Source organism: Psammomys obesus, unplaced genomic scaffold (assembly GCF_907164565.1).
Source record: "Psammomys obesus unplaced genomic scaffold, mPsaObe1.curated_primary_1811, whole genome shotgun sequence".
Taxonomy (NCBI): Eukaryota; Metazoa; Chordata; class Mammalia; order Rodentia; family Muridae; genus Psammomys; species Psammomys obesus.
In genome coordinates, this window is record NW_026596117.1 from 27,562,335 (window position 1) to 27,587,053 (window position 24,719).

General features: G+C 40.9%; 1 protein-coding gene across 1 annotated transcript in view; it reads right to left on the bottom strand.

The window, feature by feature from the left end:
• Positions 1-24,719, bottom strand: part of Agtpbp1 (ATP/GTP binding carboxypeptidase 1) — a 60,522-nt gene that overhangs the window by 20,503 nt on the left and 15,300 nt on the right. The window contains exons 3-9 of the mRNA XM_055629264.1: positions 20,382-20,506; positions 16,688-16,755; positions 15,737-15,800; positions 14,822-14,968; positions 12,330-12,461; positions 10,179-10,272; positions 2,529-2,566 (exon numbers count right to left, since the gene is read on the bottom strand). Coding sequence (XP_055485239.1) covers positions 2,529-2,566; positions 10,179-10,272; positions 12,330-12,461; positions 14,822-14,968; positions 15,737-15,800; positions 16,688-16,755; positions 20,382-20,506 — 668 coding nt within the window. The remainder of the gene's footprint in view (positions 1-2,528; positions 2,567-10,178; positions 10,273-12,329; positions 12,462-14,821; positions 14,969-15,736; positions 15,801-16,687; positions 16,756-20,381; positions 20,507-24,719) is intronic.

Genomic DNA, 24,719 nt, shown 5'->3' on the forward strand with positions numbered 1-24,719 from the left:
AAAAAAAAACTATAGGTTTTCTGAAATTGGTCACTTTTAATGGACTACAACTAATAGAAATTCATAAATTTGAACTGACTTTCTTACACTTAAGATTGTGACGCAAAAGAGCAGCCATGAACGCCATCATGGCAGCACAGAGCACTACACAGAGCTGCTGTGGCAGGTCTATAAATGGCTGCAAGGGCAGAAGAATGGGGACCAACCCACCTGTGGTTACTTAGACACAAACAAGCTCTAATCCCTTCTTAATCTCACATTTACCCACCAAGGGGCCTTGGCTTATGTTATGGACTCCAAGATGATGCAACCTTAACTGCTGACACTAGAGAGGTACAAAGTACTCATCAAGAGGACACAGTTTTCTTGTGGCAGCATTTTGAAAACCTCTCTTGCAGACTGGGTGTGCAGTACATGCCTTGCCATCACCGAGTGGTGGAAACAGGAGGACTGCCAGCCTGGCCTATTGCAACAAGATCTTGTCTCAAATGAGAGAGAAACAAAACCAAACAAAAAGACCCTCTCTTGTCTAGCTTTCTGCAAGGCTATTGCTATCTATATTATCAGTTCAATTGCTTTGACTAACAAAATTTTCTTGTATTTTAGGCTAGGGACCTAACTCAGTGGATAAGATGCTTGCCTATGGGCACAATGTCCTGTGGTTCAGCCCCCAGCACCACACACTGGACAGAAAGGTGTACACTGTATTCCCAGCTCTCAGGATGCGAAGGCAGGAGGACCAGAGTTCAAAGTCATCCTAGTCTACCTAGCAAGTTCATGCCAGCCTGAACAGGTCAGATGTTGTCTCAGAAACAACAACAAAAAGGTCTTTCAAGTGAATACACACTTTTCTTTATACAACTTCAAAGTGCACAAGCCTATGTTGGCTGTAAAGACTTAATGAAAAGTTTTATGGTCATTGTCATATTTACATCTTTGTTTCTGCTGGAATCTACATCAGCCTAAACAGTACTTAGGGGAAATATTATTTTTAAAATTAACATGCTAAATAAAGAATTCATTATAATTCAAACATAGGTGCTGACCTGGCCCTTAAAAAATGATGAGAGCAATCTACAATCTGCAGTGAGCACAATTAAAACAAATTAGTGAAGGGTTTTATTCATAAACTCAGGGTCCAAAACTCCCTGGGAGCCTGTCTGTCCTTCCCCCTCAAGTATTGTACGAAGCCAGTTCATCTGATTTGCATCCCAGTGCAGGCCCTGGCTGCACTCATATGACACTCATTACTCCCATATACACTTCCCATACCACACACATTTTAGAGAGCAAATTTATCCACTAACGTAAGTGGCTGCCCCACAATAAGCAAGATCTGAAAATACAAGGGAGGATGCTCCAAAATGTGCTGGTCCATTTCAAACGATGCAGCCTGCCAGTAAACATCACTGTGCAGTATTAAGTGTCCCATGTTGTGTGGTGTGTATTTTAAGAGGTAGGAGATAAAAACCACTCAACAGATGCTTTGCTTCATCACATGACCCTGGTTGACACTTTATCACTTCATAGACAAAAGAGTTGCCCCACTGAAACCCACCATTTCATCCCAAGGGTAATAGTGTAAACAAAAATTCTGGTAAAAACAAAAGCCATATTTTTAAGTTAACTTTACTCTTTTTTTTTTTTTAAAGAAAGAATCTTATTATGTAGCCACAAATGACCTGAAATTTACTATGTAGACCCAGTTAGCCTTGAACTTGCTGGAAATCCCTCTGCCTCTGCTTTCCACTTCCTAGGATAACAGGTGTTTGCCACTGTGCCAGCAAGATCACACTTTTAATTAATCATGTTACTCTTAAAATACAGATAGCCATGAAAACTTAGTAAACAAGGTGGTCCCACCCCTGACAACAGTCTTTGACCAACTGCCTGTTGTATACTGGGAAAGGAGGGCATATAAAAGCCATCGAGAGAGATCTTTCAGACTAAATGTCAAGATTAAATGTTACTTAGCACCTGATCATAGGGAGAATACTATGAAAATATTTCAAAAACATACTGAGCATGTATGAAACAAATCTCAATACATTCAGCACTTATTCAAAAGCATCATAGGACAATGCTTCAGCTCTGAAGACAGTGAGTTCCATGCAGGTGAATTTATCACTGTTCCAAGTTTATACCATGTCACTTTTTAAATATTATAAATTTGAACTTACGGTAAAAAACAATTTCTAATAAAAGTCACTATGTTAAATTTATGTTCTATGAAGCTGCTATACATTATAAAGACATGCTTATTAGGCTAGTTTATTCCTTTGATTTGGATAATTTATTCAAGTGCATCGTTTTCATACTTCTAACTTACTGACACAGCATAAAGACTTGTCATTAAAAGAAAGTACAGAAATGTTATATAAGCATCATTTTCTGAGAAATTAATCTATCAGGAGCTTTGACTGTAAGAAACTAGCTTTAACTACATACACTAAGTCTAATTTTCAGCTTCTTGAACATAGATATATAGAGATTTTAATCACTATGATTTCTAGTATTTAAAAACTTACTTGATTTTAGCAATGCAGCAAGAGTGTCTAAAGCAACCCTGTCAACACAACAAGAAAACACAAACAACAACAAAACTAGTGAAATGACTCTACAATAAATGCATGCAATCCTGTCAAATCTTATCTTGTCTATTAGCCATTCCAAAATGCATTTACTCCTGCGACAACACTGATTATTGGTATTCCGTGTGTGCATCTCTCCCTGAGTTCAAAATCAGGTAAGATTAAAATACTCAAAGCACTTTATCTAAGCGTTCATGTCACAGTTGGAGAGATGAAATCAATTACAGAATCTGCATTTGACCTTTTGAGAGTACATAAAGTGAAGACCCAGGGCCCTGGTTACAAAGGAATTAAAATAAGGACAAGCTGTAATGATCTAATTCAGGTCTACAGAGTTCCACAGATGTCTCCATTTCTTATTTTACAGTTTTGCAGTGCCATGTGCTAGAACCCTTAGACAGAAGGATAACTATAAACCGTGCAACTTAGAAGGAAACCTAATTATCCCTTCATAAGACATGGAACAAACCCTAAAAATTGAAAGTACATACATTTTCTTGAGCATACTCAGTTACCCACAGTGATATCAGCTGCCAAAAGCAGCTGTATGGACACATTATCTATCACTGTAGAAAGCCTGAATTCAAATGGTTTATAAAAAGTGAGCTACTGGTTGGGGGGAGTATAACAAAAAGGCCCTCAGTTTCAACTTCAAAACGGTAAGCCTACATACTATAATATCTGCTTATAAGATGTTAACAACCATAATTTTCACTTAAAATTTGTATTATCAAGCTTAAGTATTTCACTCACCATTAGCATTTGTTGAATGCCTACTACACACTCCTTCATGGGTATAAATTAAAACAAACATCACTTCAGATAATTTTACAATCTACCTTACATAAGAGAATGTACACACTTACTACAAAAACAACATAAGAAGTTAGAACTCTGGCAACGTAGCAGGTCCATGTGTTGGTGATAAAAGGGAAGCAGTAAACAGACAAAGACACACAGAGTGTAAGTGACCAGAAGACACACAGAGTGTAAGTGACCAGAAGGTCTGCCATGAGATGAATACTGACTCACAATCAAACCTAGAAACAACTACAACAAAAATCGATGCTTTATGGATAGAGAAGCTATAGAACTTAAGCTATGATATGCCAAAAACCAAATAATAAATCTTGTATGCAAAATAATATAAGCCCTTTGTTGATAAAGACAATTACAAAATCAGAAAGGTCTCTCTCTAAAGAAATCAACATGGAGCTCTTGGTGAGCCGTGTGGCCACTGCAGCCACTCCCAAGGGTAGATGGGACAAAAAAGGGTAGACAGGCAGGATAGCCATCCACAAAGTGCTTTCTCTTCTGGTACAGGCCTCTGATCCCCTCAGATACAGCACACGGAGCACCCAACAGGGGCAGGTGCTGCTGCCGTGACACCTTCACTAGATCTTGAGTGCTAGGTTTTCCATGAAGGTCTGCAAGCTTGACAGCCTTCTGGAATGCTGAAAATTCCCAATGTGTGGAGTTGTCACACTATCAAGACTGAGTATAACAGCACTAATATAAACTGAAGCTTGTTTGGCCTCACTGTTCATCTCTTCTTATGACCTAAACGTCCTGTGCGCCTGTGGACATGAAGCTAACACTCAGAACTGTGCCTCTAAAGCGTAAGAAGGTAGCACACACATGCACCTGCACCCACTGTCCCTGAGGATGGCCAGTGTACTGTGGCAGACAGGTGTCACCCTGTCCCATGGGGTGACCTCAAAGAGAACTAGCAACTCTGCCTCTTTGCAGAGCCTTGTTTAACCTTTACTGTTTTATAAACCCCTCCACACAGTGGTAAAACCCATGGAGGATACAGATCCATGGAAGAGGCTCTAAGATCAATCCCTGGTAGCAGGGAGAAAGTAGAACTAAAACCGAAACAAAGTGCATACGCCTCTGAGCATTCAACAACAAAAGCTGCAAGGCCCAGGGTATGATGGCATTCTTTATATCCAGGAATGGACAGCTCTCAGCATTTCTTGCCATTTCGATATAATAGTCTCTCTTTTTTAAACCTTTTTGTTTTATAACAGCTACTATCATGAACACTATTTTAATAGCAGCCACTGTGCACAGACAGAAGTCACATATAAGTTATTTCAAGGAACAAGGCAAAATGCAGAGAGCAGACAACCAGAACGTTCACCAAGTATCAACATATGTAGTTAACTTAATCACTGTCACAAGACGAAGTACACCCCACATCGCTAGCCTCATCAGGAAGCAGGGTCACTGAAGATACAACAGCTAACATGAGATCACGTGCAGGTAGTGGGCTATTCATACAACTTGACTGGGTCCTTAAAGAAGACCCTGTAAGGCAAACACACACAGAGAACACCATCAACTGAGGCTGAAAGCAGACGATAAGAAGCAACAACTGCCAAGGACTTCTGAAGTCTTGCCAGCAAACCATCAAAAACTAGCAAAAAGGCAGGAAGAAGGCACTCCCAGAGCTTCCAGAGAGAACAGCCTTCTGAGAAACTGAGATGGGGTGTCCAGGTTCTAGAGCTGAGGGGCATTTATAAATACCTGTCATTTCCAGCACTGGGCACAAGTACCTATTGACTTCCATTTCCTTACATTTAGCTAGAGCTTTTCTCAAAAGTGTGTGTGCGCACAAGTGTGGGTGTACATACGTTTACTGTTCATGTTGGAAGCTGAAGTGTAAACAGACCTCTCACACCAGTGGCACTGAGCATGATCCACAGCTGCACTAAATTAAAAGAAACTATCAACTTGCAGTCATCTTGAAAACTTACCAAAACAGTATTGGAAAGCTTCAGCATAAAAAACTCTGAAACAGCTGGGTACACACCTCTAATTACAACACCCAAGGAGGCAGAGGCAGATGGATCTCTGAGTTTGAGGCCTGCCTGATAGCAAGTCCAGAACAGCCAGAGCTACACAGAGAAACTCTGTCTTGAAGAAACAAAAACAAAACAAAACAAAATGACTCTGAAACTCTATGACACTGATAAGCCAATGGCAATTTCTACAATACATTGCCTGCATATGTGCCTGCATGCCAGAAGAGGGCATCAGATCTCATTATAGATGGTTGTGAGATACCATGTGGTTGCTGAGATTTGAACTCAGGACCTCTGGAAGAACAGCCACTGCTCTTAACCTCTGAGCCATCTCTCCAGTCCCCAATGGCAATTTTTGAACAAGAATTAAATACTAAACTTAGAGGATAATGTGAGTTTATTATAGTTTTAAAATTTAAATGAATAGTTCATACTGTGTTAAGTGATTAAAAGATTTATGCTTTCTCCTAGTTTTCCAATTTTCATATTTCTCACACAGAAGAATACTAACAACAAGAACCTAAAGGGTAGCCTACAAACAATGAGGAAGAAGGTTATGTTTAGTTATTAATGAAGCTAGCACAGCCACCTTAAGTTGGAGGTCAGTCCTAGCATTGACCTTCAGTATGAGCTGAACCCCAATACAACTTGACTGCTCTCCTTATAGGAGGGAAGACAAGTTCACAGGACTCTGAAGAGCACAGCTATGATAACTTCCTGGACTGCTGCGTTCTGTGCTAACAGTTTAAGTTTAAATCTAAAACCATCAAAGGAAAAGATTCCTAAAGGAAAGCTTTAGGCTGCAAATGTGAGTCTCCTCAGATCCTTTCCTTTTAAATAAGGCATTATTTAAGAAGAAAGCACAATAGAAAGTTCCAAATGTCATTAACTAGGACAGAAATGGCTGTATTTCTAAAAAAATGACAATAAGGACATCAATGTTTGGCTACTGAATGGTTTAAAATAAATATAAACTTTCTTTTTAAGTTCTTTTAAAAATATAAGCAGAGGCACAGCCAGATGGCTTAGCAGGTAAAATCACTTACTAGTGAGCTGCGTGACCTGAGTTCAATTTCCAGGATCATGTGGTGGAAGGAAAGGCTTTCTCCCAGCAAGTTGTTCTCCAATTATCTGAACACATAGAACAAACTGGTGTGCGCGCACGCACGCACACACACACGCACACACATGCACACACACACACACACACATGCACACAGCAGACAGATAAGCAAATAAATAAATGAAAAAAGTTTTAGAGGTAAGAATACAAACAGAAAGCTAGGGTAGCAGCCTCCATGGGTCAAGGCACTAGCAGTGTAAGCCTGGACTCCTGGACACACATAAAAACTATATCCACAGTGTGCATCTGGTACCTTACCCTCCTCTGCAGGAAAGGAGGGAAAGACTGGAGGGCAGGCCAGAAGCTTGCTGGCCAGCTAGGCTAGATAACAGTGCAGCTGCAAGATCGACAAAAATGGCCCTGCCTCAACAAGGTGGGAGACAAAGGCTGACTCTCCAGCGCTGTCTCTGCACACCACCGCATGAACAGCAACTCACACACTGAATACCAGTAGATAACTATGCTCTTCTCTCAGAACCTTTAGGCCTGTTGTTCTACACAGCTCTGGAAATGGCCCACGTGGTACATTATAACAACACCTCATTGGTTTATTTGTAGTGCTGCATTCTGAACCCAGGACTGGACGAGCTGTCCCTCAAGCTCCACCAGCCTACACTGCAATTCAAACATAATTTTGAAATGTTCCATTTCTCCTATGAGCATTTTATATTAGCTGTGGTAGCATGGGTACAAGAGAACCATGTAGAGATCACGTAGGAAGGTCACGGTCCTTACACTAAAGGTGTACTTCTTTACATATTACGGGTAATGAAACATAAATGCAAACAGGCCTTGGACGACAGCTCACAGCACACCAGTTGCTTGTATGTACAAAGCCACAGCCCAGTCCCCAGAACCATTAAAACTGCTCGTGGGTACACCCTGGGCTCACTCTCACACAACTCCCATACTGCTCAACTAAACAAATGTCGTATTAATACATCTGTGCTCCTGAGACTCACCTCAGTAAATCCCTTTAATTTATAACAAAGACATCAATACTATCTATCTTTAAATCCAGAAAAGAGAGTGGCAGGCTAAGTAACATACTTTGGATTGTGGTGTCAGTGAGCTGTAGGACAACATTCAGAGGCCACACCATCTGCCTGCACAGCCCACTGCACCACACTCACTCTGTTACGTGGGTTTCACTAGTTGTGAGACAAACATTTTATTTTTTTTTAAGATTTATTTAGTTATTTATTATGTATGAATACAGTGTTCTGTCTGCATGTATACCTATATGCCAAAGAGGGCACAGAATCTCATTCCAGATGGTTGTGAGCCATCATGTGGTTGCTGGGAATTGAACTATGGACCTCTTGAAGAGCAGACAGATTAGCATGGCCCCTGCCCAAGGATGTGCGAAGCGTTCCATATAAAAATAAAATAAGGAAATGAAACTTGCAGGCAAATGGTGGGAAATAGAGAAGATCATCCTGAGTGAGGTATTCCAGAAGCAGAAAGACACACAGGGCATATGCTCACTTATAAGTGGATATTAGACATATAATATAGGATAAACATACTAAAATCTGTGCACCTAAAGAAGCTACTCAAGGAAAAGGACCCTGGATAAAATGCTCAATTTTCATTCAGAAAGGCAAACGGGATGGACATCAGAAGAGGGAGAAAACAGAACAGGACAGGAGCTTATCACAGAGAGCCTCTGAAAGACTCTACCCAGCAGAGTATTAAAACAGATGCTGAGACTCATAGCCAAACTTTGGGCAGAATACAGAGGATCTTATGAAAGAAGGGGGAGATAGAAAGACCTGGAGGGGACAGGAATGCCACAAGGAGAGCAACAGAACCAAAAAATCTGTGTCCAGGGGTCTTTTCTGAGACTGATACTCCAACCGAGGACCATGCATGGAGGTAACCTAGAACCCCTGCTCAGATGTAGCCCCCGGCAGCTCAGTCTCCAAGTGGGTTCCCTAGTAAGAAGAACAGGGACTGTCTCTGACATGAATTCAATGGCTGGCTCTTTGATCACACATACAACCCCCCACCAGAGGGAGCAGCCTTGCTAAGAAACAGAGGATGACAATGCAGCCAGTCCTGATGAGACCTGATAGGCTAGAGTCAGAAGGAAGGGGAGGAGGATGTCCCCTATCCCTGGACTGGGGGAGAGGCATAGGAGCAGAAAAGGGAGAGAGGGCGGGATTGGCAGGGGATGAGGGAGGGGGCTACAGCTGAAATACAAAGTGAAGAAACTGTAATTAATTAAAAAAATAAAAATAAATTTTAAAAAGAAAAATATAAAAAAATAAAATGTAGGCAAGCCGCAAGCACACATAAAGGACACACCTATATGCCAAGACATGTGCAGAGTCACCTGATCTAGAATGTGATATATTTTACACATCACACAGACCCTTCAATATCACAACAGAACAATGGCCTGTTTGTTATTTTCAAAGAATTATGAGATGCAACCAACAAATAAAAGTTATTTGAACCTTGATCCAAATAAGCCAAGTAGCAAGAAGGTATTTTGTTAGCAGTTACAAACAGGAAATGAATCACTATTAATATTGTTGGGTACAAAAATGAACTTAGGGCAATAAAAAGAGTTTGGATCTGATAATCCAACTGAAAATTTACAGATCAAATGCAATGGCAGATAGACTGCATGAACAGAATGAAGGATGAAACAGCAATGGCAGAATACTGGCCAGTGGCTATAGTGGGAGTTCACAGAGCTGAGAAGTTGTAAGCTCCCTAAAGATCCTGGGGAACAATGTGTGTAACTTGTTTTTCAGCTAAACAAATCCACACAAAAGTATGACTCAAGGCAACCCAAAAACATGGAGATTATTTTCTATTAAGGCTTTATCCTGCTGATATCTTTGTGGCAGTGGTAGGAATTTTCCATCCTTATTTAATAGAGGTGTGTGCTGAAGTGGCTATTAACTAGCTGGGAAAGATAACAACACCACAGGAAACACCGACGATTTACTCAACAACCTACAGTGAAACACGCAAACAGCACTGTGGCAGTAGCATAAAGGACAGGACAATGATGACTCACTGCCATCCACAGGGCAGGACACATCATGAGCCTTGCTGTGTGAGTATAAAAAAACCTCAGTAGACCTACACTGAGTATAACCCCTAACACAGAGCACTGCATTTCTGAAGTTACAAGACCTATAAATTAATGAAAAAATATACATACAATACAACCTTAAAGTAAGTACATATATACACTCATACACCAACATATATCCAAGACAAGAAAAGATAAAAAGAATAACATGATTTGGGCAAAATAAAGCTGTTTAATATTAAGATACATCAGGTAATCATGAGAAGGAACGAGTCATTAGAAGATCAGCAAACTGGGTGAGGACGACAGTAGGCACTCAACAAAGGTCTCAGTGAGTGATGCTCTGGAAATGGCCAACTTTCTCTCATAAGGTCTACAGGCATTCAAAGTCATCATCTCTAAAAACACTATACTTACTAAACTAAAAATCTCTAATTTAAAGATTAAGCTTTGATTAACATCTTTATCATTATTAAAAAAATCACTATTTAAGAACTAAAGACTCTAGACAAAACTGACTTCAACTGCTTAGCTACATATCAAGGCCATGAAGCTTGGATGACTAAAGACAAACTTCTACTCACATCAAAACATGTACTCACTTCATAAGACCGGAATTCTTCTTACTGAATGGTCCAATGATTTTAAACATCAGCTCCACAACTCCATTTTTACCTAAAGATACTGAGTTCACAGCTGAGAAACAAGAAAAAGATAGAAAGTGATTTGAACCTTAGTGATGAATCCAAAAACATTTCGAAGTATTTACTCAACATGAATGCAAGCTACCCTGTACACTATGAAGGTCTGCTGTAGGGATTGGGGGTCTGAGTTGGTTGGTTGGTATTTTGCTATTTTTTTATGGCAAGTTGGAAGCAACGAGCATCCTAAAGAGTTATTATGAAATGACACCAGAAAAGTGGATGTTGGGAATAAAAGAAAAGAAGCAACCTGAGTATAGCAAGAAAAACAGAACGGAGATGATTACTATGTCATTTTCTAGATGCAGGAGGAGCTAGAGGCTGTTTCATTCCATGAGGCATCCCCATTTCAGAGTGAGACAGAGGGATTTCTGGAGAAAACGATGTCTGAGCTCACTCAACGTGAACAGGAGTCAGCAATGAGAGAGTCAGGTAACGTTAAGAAGAATGGCTCTGCGGCAGCTCAGGAGGTATAGCATGAACAATGTTAGTATGAGAACCACGGGTATGAACATGGGACACATGGCCTGCAAACCGGAAGGTGAGAAAACAAGTACTGAGCGGCAACAAACTAGATGTGTGTTTCAACAGCCAGCACAGAGCTTACAGAACTCTGCAGAGTCCAACCTAGCGAGATGTGCCAGGACCTTCACTAAACAGACCCTGAGCATACGAAACAACAATGTTGGTGTTCTACAGAGAACAGTGAGAAAACTGTGCCCAGTTTTTTTTTTAATTCTGAATACACGTTACTTTAAAGAAACTACACATAAACTGGGTGTGGTGGCACACCCCTTAATCCCAGCACTCAGGAGGCAGAGGCAGGCAGATCTCTGAGTTGAGGCTAGCCTGGTTGACACAATGAGCCAGGCTGACACAGTGAGCCCTGTGTCATTCCCCTATGTTCTTTTTAGTCTTAAAGATATCCGTTGCCTTTCTGAACATACTTTCAACTGAACTATCAGTGTGTACATATACATGTATGTACACATATACCTTGCACTGCATATAATATTTTTTTCAGGATATACAAATGGCCTATAATTTATTTCTAATTTGTATGCATAGTGTGTGGGGGTGTTTGTGTGTGTGTTTGTGTGTGTGCATAGGAGGTGTGCTTTGAGGTCTCAAATGCTCACGACAGGCCTATTGTTGCTCACTTGCTCTTCCTGCTACCTGTGGATCAAGATGTAGAACTCTGAGCTCATTCCCAGCACCGGGTCTGCCTGCACGTCACCATGTTTCCCACCAATAGTGGACTATACCACTGAACTGCAAGTCAGGCCCAATTACATGTCTTCTTTTAGTTGTGGTTGTGGTGTCTATTCACACTAAAAAAAAAACCCTTACTAAGACAGTATCTTACCTGTTTCCTGATGCTGTGATCAAAATACCCTGAGAAAAGCAACTTATAGGGAAAAGGTTTTATTTAGTGCATATTTCCAGGCAAGCATCCATCACAGCAGGAGTCAGGGCAGCAATAGGCTGAAGTAGCTGGTCATATAAGCTATAGTCAGGAGCAGAGAGCAATAGATACATGCATGCATGCTTGCCCTCATCTCGCTTCCTCCACTCTTACGCAGGTAACAGTCCCTGCCCGGGGACCAGCACCATTCACAAGAGGAGGGCCTTCCCAACTCACTTAACATAATCACAGTGGCCATCCACAGAAAACACCCGTAAGCCAACCTGCCTTTGACCATCCTTCATTGAGACCCTCTTTTCCACAAGATTCTGGATTGTGTCAAGTTGACAATTACAACTAGTATACAGACAGAAGCAGTTTCCCAGATGCCAATTCTCTTTCACTGGAAGCTTTTCCACAGGCTCTCCTCTCACCCAAGTCCTTCACGAATTAAGGGAACTGGTGAGAATTCTCAAGGTTTTTGTCACCTCACCTTATTACTCCAAATCACTTTTGTTGACTTATGAGTCATATCAAGATTTACCTTTCCACAAACTTTAGAGACTTACAGACTGAAGATGGTTTTGTAGGTAGTATTATATAACTTCAGGACCCTGAGTAAATCCATGCAGCCTCTGAGTACTCACAGTTAGTAGAGTACACTCGTAAGAGCTGAAGACAAGGTAGAACCAAGCGGTGGTTCTGCAAGTGCTGCTTGACCAAACTGAGAGTCACGTTCAGTGCCCCGTTAACTCGAGCTTTCACTCCAAACTTTTTATCTGTTAAAAAAAATATATTCACATAAAACTTTTGAACAAAAATAATTTGAAAATCAATAAAGACCAAAGATATAACCCCACTGACAGAGGGCTTGGCTGGCACATGTTGGGCTCTGGGTTCAAGCAGCAGCACTGCCAAAAAAGCAGTAACATGTTAAATCTATACTACACATTCATCTCAAATGTAAAACTGACATGAAATAGTCAAAATTATAACCATTTCTGCATGATGTAGAGTATCTACCCTTCCAAAGTACATCCTACAACCACGTATCAAGGGACAAGCAAGAGAGTAAGACAGGGAAGGGCGAGATTAGGCCAACATGTACAGTCCAATGAGAGGAGACCATAGCTGATCTACTATCCAGTAAGTCTAATTCAATATTCCTCCCATGAATACAGGTAGAAAAAGGGTAAAGAACCTAAATGTCCATTACCAGTATTATTTAATATGAACATATTATTTTCACACCTATAAAATAACATACAAATTAATAAAAATGTGAATAGGTTAAATATAAAATAATGTGGTAAATATTAGACAAATGTCTAATGGGCAGCTGGAGAAATGGCTTAAAAGTTAGATGTGTTTACTACTCTTCCAGGGAACCCAAGTTCAACTCCCAGGACCCATAGCAAGCACCTCGCAACTATATGTACGTTCAGTTCCAGGAAGATCTGACAACTCTCGACTCCTCAGGCATCTGCATTCATGTACCTACACACACACACACACACACACACACACTTTAAAATGGTAAAGATGAATCTTTTTAAAATGTATGAAGAAATAGAAAAATAGTGTAATGGAACTCAACACATGAAATGACATTTAACAACCAAGTCAAGGCAGTTTATTTCCATCTCTTAAATATTTTACTTTTAATTTCTTATTAATATAATTATACATATTTATAGAATACAGGGTGATATCTTACTACCCCTATATTTATTATGTGCAATTCAGGGTAATGAACATTGCTACCTCTTAGCATTACTGTATCTATAAAGAACAGAAGTTCTTGACTTTTATTTTCACAAAAAGATCACAACCATAAAAAAAAAACAAAAAACTAAGCAATAAGATCTGAAGAATAATAAGGTTTTAAAAAAGAAATAAGAACAGCAGAGGTAAGTCATAAACAACAGAAATTTTAAGGCAGAAAGAATTGAATATTCCTAAGTGAAAATTACTCTCATTTCACAAGAAAAAAAAAAAAAAAAGAATCACTCAACCTCAATGAATAACATAAAAACAGAAAAGTTGTACAAATACTAATAGGAAAAATACAAATTTAAGATGCAGAATAAGATAGTATAGTAATTACCTATGTAAGCTAGAATGGAAGAAAATAAGTGAAAGAGGAAAAGATGATCTGGTTCTGATCAGCAGAGGAAGAGTGTACTAGCATATTTACCAATAATCAAAACTTTTTATCTCACTTTCTACAAAAATATCAAAAAAGGAATTCATGAATCTCAAATACAGAAGCTAAAGAAAAATAAGAATCAAGATGACTTATGTACTACATTTAGTCTCAAGGCTGCACTTTTTAAAACATGACCTGGTAAAGGTACGAGTTAAACAGCCACCTGCATGCTACATGAAGACATACATGCCTACATACAAATGCATAACACGTCCACAGTCAGACCCTTCAAAAGCAACATATATGATGTAGGACAAGGGCAAATGCTTCAAAGCAGAAGCTTAAGTATGAGGAGCTTCTCTTGGCTTGTGCAGACCTACACCTCTATACTGAGATTAGGTCCCATTCAAAGACTACAAGATTTTCTGTCCCTTAAATAAACAGCTGCTCCCTGGCCCTGGCCCCATCCTCACTCACAGTGCTTTGTGGATTTCACATGTCCCTCTACAGCTCGGACTCACAATTTTTCACATCTCTCTAGTCTTTGTAAATAGGTTTCCAGAGTACTGAACTGCATACACTACAACTGTGAGTCTCAGTGATAACACTGTCACAGCCGCATGCTTGCTTCCACACGCTTCCACACACAGCTGCTTCACAGCCCTCCTTGTGAGTTCTCAACACACAGCATGTACCCTCCCTACATGTGTGTAGACACATATGTATATGCACACAGCACACAAGCACTGAAACACACTGTAACACTCCCATGTCTCTGCTTTACACCACATTCACAACAACTCATTATGACTCTTGGATCCTCAGTTCTTGCTGACTAATTGCAAAGTAATAGTAATAATAATAATATTCTACTGTTAAATCCAAGAAAAAGTAGTACTTTACATTTCAAAGTTTAAGAGCTTAAGACACAAAGATTCCAAGTTACAAGGATGGATCTAGATTCAATAATCATGAAAACAGAAGTCTTACCTTTTGGTCCAATCTTTGCAAGAATGGAATGAGTCTGTACCATAACTTCCTCATGTGGGGGAGAATCTTTGCTAGCATTCATAAGTAGTTGCAACAGTATTTGTGAGCCACCTTTGCCAACTAAGAAACTTGCTCTTCGACCTCCACCTAAAAAAAAAAAAAAAAAAAAATTGACATTGCAAACAGCATACCTTCCCATAATGGGCATCACAATTAGTTGGCATTCAAGAATGTTTCAACCACTGATTTCTAAGACCAAATGCTATCAAAACCATATTTTGTGTTTTGGTACAGGTTCTCATTATACAGCCCAGACTAGACTTAAAATGTGGGATCCTCCTGCCCCAGCCTTGCCAATGCTGGAATGACAGGCATGTACCACTACAATCAGCTCATAATTTGTTTTGTTTCACTTATTTATGTAAAGTGCAGCATACAAAAAACAAAAATAAACACAAATGATACCAAAATTCTGGGCTCAAGATGCTGTCTAAGTATGAAAAAAGAATTTGAAGATATCAAAAGCACTGTACTGCAGAATGGCTCAGTGGTTAAGAGCTTGCTGTGCAACCATGAGGTAATCCCAGTAGCCATGTGGTAAGACAGGAATAGTCTCACAGCACTGTGGAGAACAGGGAAGGGAAGTTCAATGGGGCTTGCTGGCTACTAGCCTAGCTGAAAACCTCAAGCTCCAGCTCAGACCTTGCCTCAAAGGAATAAGGTGGAGAGTAAAAAAGGAATGTGCACACACACATACACACACACATCCCATCTTTCCTTCCCCCTCCCTCACACAGAAAGCAACAACCATATTTCATCTCTCAAAACAATAATTCAAGAATCATTAAACGAAGCCTACAAAACACACTTCTGGTCACTACTTACAAATACGAATCAATGTGAATCAAAACTCACCAGATGACACCAGCTCGAAAAGAATGCTTAGGATATTAAGTATAGTTTGAAGATCTTTCGTGTTCTGAAACAAATAGTTGATTTGTTTTATTAAAACACCAATTTTTATTTCGCATGTTTTCACCTGCTGGTAACCTATGTCTAACAAAGGACAGATTCCTTCCATTCTCTCTAAGGACAATCGCAATGACTTTTGCCGTCCCATCAAAACTTCAGTTTCTTCGCCATTTTTCTTACACTGTTTATTTATTTGTGCATGTGGAGGTGGCATGGAGTTCATGGAACAACTGATCAGCACAGGCTCTCTCCTTCAACTATGTGGATCCTGGAGGTTGGACTGAGGTCATCAGACTCAGCAGCAAGTGCTTCAGTCTGAGCACCCACATCAAGCAGCTCACTAGCACCTGTAACTCCAGTGCCAAGGGATCCAACACCTCTGCCCTTCACAGTCACCTGCACACACCCACAGACATATACACATAATTAAAACAGTAAGATCTTTTTTAAAAAAATATTAAGATTTGGGACCATCCTGATGGCTCTGCAGTTAAGGGTTCCTGCTGCACATGCCTAAGGACCCAGAACCCACAGAAACTGGGAAAGAGAAAACCAATGCCATGTAACCTTCTTCTGGCATCCACATGAGCCATGGCAGGTGCGTCCCTCCTACGCGCGTGCCCACACACACACACAAGTAAGCTTTAACATATCTAACCTTTAAAGAGAATTTTAATTGTTATAACATTGAGAAATAGATGTTTACATAATACAAATTATTAGCACACTCACATCTGTGTGTTCACTTCATTATCCCTCCTCATACGTGTGCAAGTGTACACACATGCACGTGTGTGTGTGTGTGTGTGTGTGTGTGTGTGTGTGTGTGTGTGTGTGCATTCACTTCAGCGGCCCTTTTGTGAGTTACACCAGTGAAGGCTGTTAGTGGCATACCTCCAATGTTGCCAACAGAACTTCCATGCCTGTAGAACCTTTGGTTGTCATTTCCCTCCTTGTTTTTTCTGAAAGGTAAAAAGTAATTTCTTTAAATGTAAACCAAAAAGAATACATAACATTTTGCTGCACAAAGCTAGCACTGTAAACAAGTTAAGCTGGCTCCTGGCTGTTCATCCCTCTAGTGCTATTAATGCTATTCTGTGGATGTAATTCTGTTCCCAGTTAACAAGCTTTTTCTTAACTATTGTGAACTACGAAAGTCCCTGTCAATCCTTCCAAAATCTTAAAATCAGAGCTGGTGGTGAGTTGTAACAGAGGTAGAAATCATGATGAAAGATGAAAGTTACTGTGATGAACAGAACTGAAAAATAGCCCATCAAAATGAGTGACAGCAGAAACCTAGGGCCATTTTCAAATGTTTCCATCGTATTTAGTACTAGATCAAAGCTGTTAATCCCATGAGTACACAACCTAAGGAAGGACCGAAGTGTGAGACGCTAAGACACTGGCACTCAAACAACACCCTCACCAGTGGAATGGGGACTCTGCAAATATGTGAACTTCACTAGGAAGTTTCTACATCTTTCCCACAGTTCTTTGATTCACAGGAGAGATAAAATATATAAGAAGAAAAGAACTAACAGTTCCTATTCCGTTTACTTGACATAAATTATCTCAGTGCTCTCAGGGCAACAACAACAACAAAATAAAAATAAAAATAAATAAATAAATAAAACAGGCATTTCAAGCTGAGAAGCAGGACCTGCAGCAATCATCAAGTGAACATGTGAGGCAGACAAGGGGACTCTGGCACAACCAGAGCACAACCCAGAGCTCATGGCCTCTGCTACCTCTACAGACTTCTCAAAAAGGAATGGGAATCGTTCTTTGACACAGTCATTCATGCATAGGTTTGGAGGCCTTCTCTATCTTTTCAGACTTGACTTTTAATGCCACAACTGTCTTAATGCAAGGGACCATGACATTTAGATTTCAGCACTTTGAAATCTAAAAAGCCCAAAGACAAAGAATCCACTCTCAATGTATATATATTCCACAATTAAGCCTCAAGGACAGGAGGGCCAAATTCAATGTTTCATATGGAGATAATTTATGAGTTTAAGAGCAGAGGTCTGTGTGAGAAAAAAGTATCAACAAAAGGGGGCATGAAAAGACTCAGACTAAGCTTTTCTTTGTCTTCTAAGGGTTTCCTACTGGAATTAGGTTCTACTTCCACAGAAATAATGTCTGCTCAGAGCAGGTGCTCTAACATAGGGAATCACCCAAAGGTTCAATGTAACAGTTTGCGGTGGTCCTCATGCATAATAAACAAGGGTCCAGGACCTCAGCCCCACATCTATCTAACAGTGACCTCTGGCTATCACACAGCAGCTCATGTCCTATCCATGTGACTGTCAGAACTTAAAGAAACCATGTGCCTTTCAAAACAGACATCTCTATAAATGCTATGAGGATGTAAAACACCCTCACTCCTGCTTACCACTGCATTCTGCTAATGTTAAACAGCATGGCAAATTCAACTGCAGGCATCCTATAGTTGTAAACTGAAATTCTTTTTTTTTTTTTTTTAAAGAATACACTCCTTCACAATCCTGCCCTCCCTCCTTTTTCCCCTCCCATAGCCCTCCCCCACTACACTAATAAAGGAGGTCCTCCTCCCCTTCCTTCTGATCCTAGCCTATCAGGTCTCATCAGAACTAGCTGCACTGTTTTTCTCTGTGGCCTGGTAAGGCTGCTCCCCTCTCAGGGGGAAGTGATCAAAAAGCCAGCCACTGAATCCATGTCAGTGAACAGCCCCTGTTCCCTTAACCCACTTGGACACTGAGCTGCCATAGGCTACATCTGTACAGGGATTCTAGGTTATCTACATACATGGTCCTTGATTGTAGTATCAGTCTCAGAAAAGACCCCTGGACCTAGATTAGGATTGCAGGCAGATGCAACCATTCTGGATCTTTACTTGATTGCTTGTGACTGATACTGAGACCCCTATATTCACACAGTAAATGCTGGTATCCACCAAGCTGCCATCTCAGTCCTTATCATCAATAATTTTGAAGATGGTATGATGTTATTAAAATATTTAAAATATTGTTTGGCACTTCTTATATAAAGATTATTAATCCTCTTGTGTGCTATTTGGATTTTTAAATGAAAATTAAAGCCTACACACTTGAACAAATATTATTTTCAGAATTGGAAAAGAAAAAAAATACACTCCTTTGTCTATCCAAAATATCTTTTATCTTTTACTCAGTCCAGCTGCCCCCACCAAAAAATATTAAGTTCTACAAGAAAACAAAATACTGTTTCAAAGAGCCAGTATATACTTGGTATATAAAGTAAGGCTGGTACCTTCCATAGCCAAGTCACTTTAGACATTACTGTTACAGATATACTCAGAAGACAGAAAGCTCTGGATCACTAATGAGCCACCAAACCTCAGCTTCAAACCACGGAAAACTCTGTGCCTGTGAACACAGTCCAATGTAGCCCCTAACTCCCTCAGGAGTCTCTACCATCATCTCGGGATTCTAGATACTAAATGAGAACAAAGTGTTAAACTAACCATCTTCCACTCTATCCAGGTTTTCCCATAATTTTGGTAGACTGTGATGTTCATATGGAAAATTAATTTAAACACCATAATTTCTTGGCCTCCTTGAAATAAATCCTTTCTTGTGTTCCAATTTGTGAGCCTTTTCAATGACCATGCTCAGGATCAGAATGATGTATGATATATGCTGAGGAAATCTGCAGGCAACATGCAGAGCCCCACAGCGAAGAAGCCAGATGGGCTACAGCTGACAACACTCAAGAGGCAGGACAAGCAACCCTGAAGAGCAAGCACACATGAGAGTCAGGATGCAACAGGCCTCAGCAGTATGCAGTTTGGGAAGAAGCACTCTGCCCATCTCTGTGTAGGTTTCCTGGGTCTCACTATAGCTCACAGCTGAGAGGCCAAGTCTCAGATGAGCCTGTGGGCATGGACTCAATGTGTGCAACATTGGAACTGCTGAGACTTGGGAAAAAACTGTTTTGGGTGTGATTTTTCGGGTGTGTAAGATGAAATTATAAAGTCATGATCTTTTTGGAAACACAAGGTGTGTTTCGGTGCTCAGCGATAACTACCTAGGGGGAGATGCCTAGATGAGGAGAGCCCAGCAACGGCCACATCTGTGAGGACCTTCAGACACACTGGCTAATGGGAAGGATGCAGGCAGCAGTAGTAACACACTAAGGTTTCAGACACACTAGAATGAGGGGGACAGCCACGCATGCAGGCTCTCTCTGCTTCCTGGGTGTCATGAGTGAGCAATTTGGCTCCTCCACACTCTCCCACCACAGCATGCTACCTCCTGAAGGGCCAGAGAAAACAGAGCAGAGCCAAAACACGTATTTCCTCCATAAGCTGTTTCTCTCAGGCATCTATCTGATCAAGGATCAAATCTAAACAAGTGCACTGAAAATCAATTTCCTCCAAAGACAATCAATTTCCTCCTCAGTTTCCTGCTTCTGTAAGTCAGTATGAGAAAGGCCCATTTTTACAGAAAACCATCCAGTTATCAAAAATTGGAATATCTTCATATCAAAAGTCAGAACATCCTTAGTATCTACTTTTAAAGAATTTAAAAGGTATTCCAAACACAAGGAAGGGATTGCAGCTTACCTTGACTTTGAGCCAAATGAAGAATCTTGGATGTAACATGTCTGGCAGTGTCTGACTCTGTGGAATCTGTATTGACCTTCTCCAGCTGAGCCAGGAGTCCCACAACCCGAGAACTATTGGTGAGGCTAAAAAGAACATGACTGTTTCTTAGCATGGATTCTGTGTCAACTGAGGGCTGTTCACAGAGCTAGATAACTACTTACACATCAACACTTCATGTCAACCCCTCACTGCCTTTCTAGCACTGTTAAGCTCTGATTGGGAAACACATTCTGTTTCAGAAAACCACAAAAACACATATGCATTCACCCATCCAAGAATCTTCTATTGTACCTGGGAAGTTTTCTACTTTCCAAGGCTTTGCACTTTGCACTTTCTCTGCTCTTTCTCAAAACTGAAAATTCCTTTCTTCTGCCCCACTCCATTCTCCATCCATTTTACATTTGTAAAATCAGATAGGAAAACAGTCCACCAGCAGCTCCCTAAAGCTAGTAGGTTGGGATTGTGTTTGATCTGATTTACCATCTGGGAGTAAGAACAGTCCCCATTCACAGAATGGTCCCCACAGACTCGTAAGTTTGACTACTTGGTCCCCATTGGTAGAACTGCTTGGGAAGGATTAGGAAGTGTGGCCCTGTTGGAGGAGGTGTGTCACCGGGGGCAGACATTGAAATTTCAAAAGATTTGTCCCATTCCCAGTGTGCTCTCAGCCTCCTGTTTGGGGTTCAAAATATGAGCTCTCAGCTACTGTTCTGACTTGCCTAACACCTGCTATCTATCATGGACACTATGGAACCATAAGCTCAAAAACAAAACAAAAAAACCCACACCTTTTTCTTTAAGTTGCCTTGGTCATGGTGTTTTATCACAACAACTGAAACCCTAAGACACCATCTTCCAGGGCTATATGAATGACTCTGTCTCAAAAACAGAGAAAGAAGAAAGAGGAGGATGAGGAGAAGAGGGAGGGAGAGATGATGACGATGCTCCCCTCTTACTAGATCACATCCACCAAAACACGTCAGTTAGGATCTTCTGCTGGCTGTCCCAATTTCGCTGCTGCAAACTAAAAGGATATCTGTCCTAAGCCACTGGTCTACCTTGTGAAAATCAGAAGTGCCCTTCACTCCCACACATGAACTGCAGAGAAAATATTCTGAATGTCCTGTGCTCGTGCCTGTGGAGACTGTCTTGACTGTCACTTGATGCAGGGGACCGTTCCTTACTTGATGGGTGCCACTTGCTGGGTGGCACCATTCCATAGGCTGGCCCTGAGCTCTCTAAGAATTAGGAAAGTTAGCTCTCTAAGAATTAAGAAAGTAATGAGCAGGCAGCATGTGTGTCTGTTTCTTTCATGTTCCTGCTGCTGTGACTCCCCTGCAGTTACGGGCTGGAACCTGGAACTTAAGCGAAGTTAAACTCTTTCCTCTACGTTGCTTTTTATCAGGGTTATTTTGTCACAGCCACAGAAATGCAACTGGGCCAGTGCTCAAAGAAAGAGACTTCAAATACCTGTGACCACTCTGTGACTGCCACTCTAGATAAGAACATGGATCTAAGTTCTAGCTGAGTGAGATGTAAGCACACAGGAGACAGGCAGCTGATCTATATCCTTCCCCATCTCTGCTGGTTATATGAAACAAAAACTGGTGAACATGCTTAGAGACAGAAGCAAAACAAGGAAAAGCAGAGCTACTCTACCACCCTTGAACTACCAATCCTTAAGCATGGCAGTAGCACATTTGAGTCTATGCTCCCACTGCAATTTAGGCCTCTCCTTTAACAGCTCAGCCTACACCTGACCTCACACAATGCTTTATCATGTACACTTACTCTTCCTATAAATTAAATGTTTGTATGTTTATTTGTAACTCTTTACATTTATCTGTTAAGGAGGGGTACATGTGGAGGTCAGAGAACAACTTGACGGAACTGGTTCTATTCTTTTCACGACGTGAGTCCCCAGGTTTAAACTTGGGTTGTCAAACTTAGTGCCAACTGTCTTTACTTACTGACTCATCTCACCAGCCTAATACTTATATATAATTACATCAATAACCTGAGCAGGAATACGGCACACAAATAGTGAAAAACCTTAACAGAACACAAAAGCCAGACCAGTTAGATTAAAAGCAAAGACAATCTCCTCTCCATTGTAATACTCTTAAACACATGTAATCCTGGAAGAATAATCTACATATTCCAAATGGTACTTTACCATTTGTCTGTCTTTATCTACAGGTCAACCAAGGTTAACAAAATTAATTCCTTTGGAGGAACTGCATGACTATTTCCAAAGGCAGGTATCTAGTGCTTTTGTTACTCAAGATAATCTGCAATTTCCATTTCCATTTCCTGCCACACCACAGACTCTGTCAGCACACAGACAGGCAGAACCTGGAATCTGCAGGGATTGATGTATTCAATCAAACTGCTTCCCAATCACCTGCAGCTGAAAAAATGTTCTCAGCAAACAAGATGAGACCTACTGATCATTTGGTATGTGCTTCTTGGCATCTTCCCAGTTATTCAAAGACTATCACCACCAACAGGGAAGGTCAGACAGCATGGCACCCAGTGCTCTTCCACAATCACCTTGAGCCACACCAAGTACCACCAAGCAGCAGAGCCCTCAGTGACTCAGTCTCCTAGCAAGCGGATCCTGCCTTGCTGCTGTGTCCTGCCCTCAGCCACTGTACAAGCTGTGGTGGTCCAGGCAGCCTACTGCCTCACAGCCTCTCAATGTTGCCTGTGCTCCCAGAGAAGAACCCCACCAGGCCCTAAATAAGAACATCTGAAGGAATGAACAGGAGAGAAGGAGTTAGCTAAATGAAGATGTCAACCATAAGATGCACACATTTCCACAGCTAAAACTGTCCTTAGCATTGTATTCTTTTTCCCCATTTATCATTCCTTCATAGTTTCATATATGTGCGTAATAAACTGTAGTCATTTTACAATCCTCCCATTTCCCTCTCCCTTTCCTGCTGAACCCTTCCTCCTCTGCATAAGTCCCCCTCCTGCCTTTCTATCTTCTGTGGGTGTGGCCAAGAGGGGCTTGCTTACAGGAGCATGAGTGGGAGGCTATTTTCTAGAGCATGGCAACTTAAGAGCTGCTACACCACTGAAGAAAACAATACCTTTCTTAAGCTACCATTAACTGCTAACAGTTCCTCAGGGATAGGTGGGGCCTGCTAGCTCCTTCCCTACCTGTGACAAAATGTTGAGCACCCCATCCTATGCAAATCTTGAGAAGATAACAAGAGCTGCAATGAGTTCACGAGGACAACAGCCATGCCATGTACAAAAGGTTCATCTCCCCATCCTCTGGTGCTTATATTCTTTCCATTCCCTCTTTTATGATGTTCCTTGAGTCTTGGGAAGGGTGACACTGAGTACCATTTGGAGCTGAGTATGTCACCATCACTTATTCTCTTGTGTTCTGGCTAGTCTGGGGGTTCTGCATTAGCTGCTACTCCTGACAGTTAAGTGGCTCTAAAGATAGCTGACTGCAGCACGACTCTCAATTGTGAATGGAGCTGGCAGCACTGCACTCTACTTTTGCTTCACTCCGTTTACTGTGGTAGTGCCATACTACTAGATGGCTGCCTTCCAAGCAAGATGGGAATCACAACGACGGTCACAAGGCAAGGATGAAAGTATCTATTGTGTGATGGGGAGCTTCAGCACAAATGAACTACTTAGGCTTGTGCTGGTTTTCAATCATAACCGAACACAGAATGGTCCTCCAGGCTTAATTAATTTCAACTGCACATAGTAGACCAAGACTGACTGAATCATCCACGCCTCATTTCTTTCCAGAGCCACTTCAACATGGACACGCGGCTCAGCTGGGAGACTGCTTGCCTAACAAGACCCTAGATTCATTCCCCAGCCCAGTAAGATGTGACAGTGCACACACCTGTAACCTGGTGCACACCTGCAACCTCACATATACCTGCTACCCAGCACTGCGCCTCAGAAGTGGAAGCAAGACGGTCAGAAGTTCAAGGTCACCATTGGCCACACAATGAGTCTAAGGCCAGCTTTGTATATTCGAGACTTCGTTTTAAAACAACAACAAATAATTGTTTTGCCTACAATTAGTACCCCAGTCCCTCACTGTATAATATATATATATATATATATATATATATATATATATATATATATATGTAGTCTATTAAATACCCTCAAAGTTTTAAACAAAATAGCCTCATAGTTTTAAATAAAGACTACTACCTTGCAGTGACCACAGAAACCATGGAAATATAAAGAGACCATCAGGAAGCACCTGTATATAGGTGTAGAATATAACTGATTTGAAGAGAGAAATAG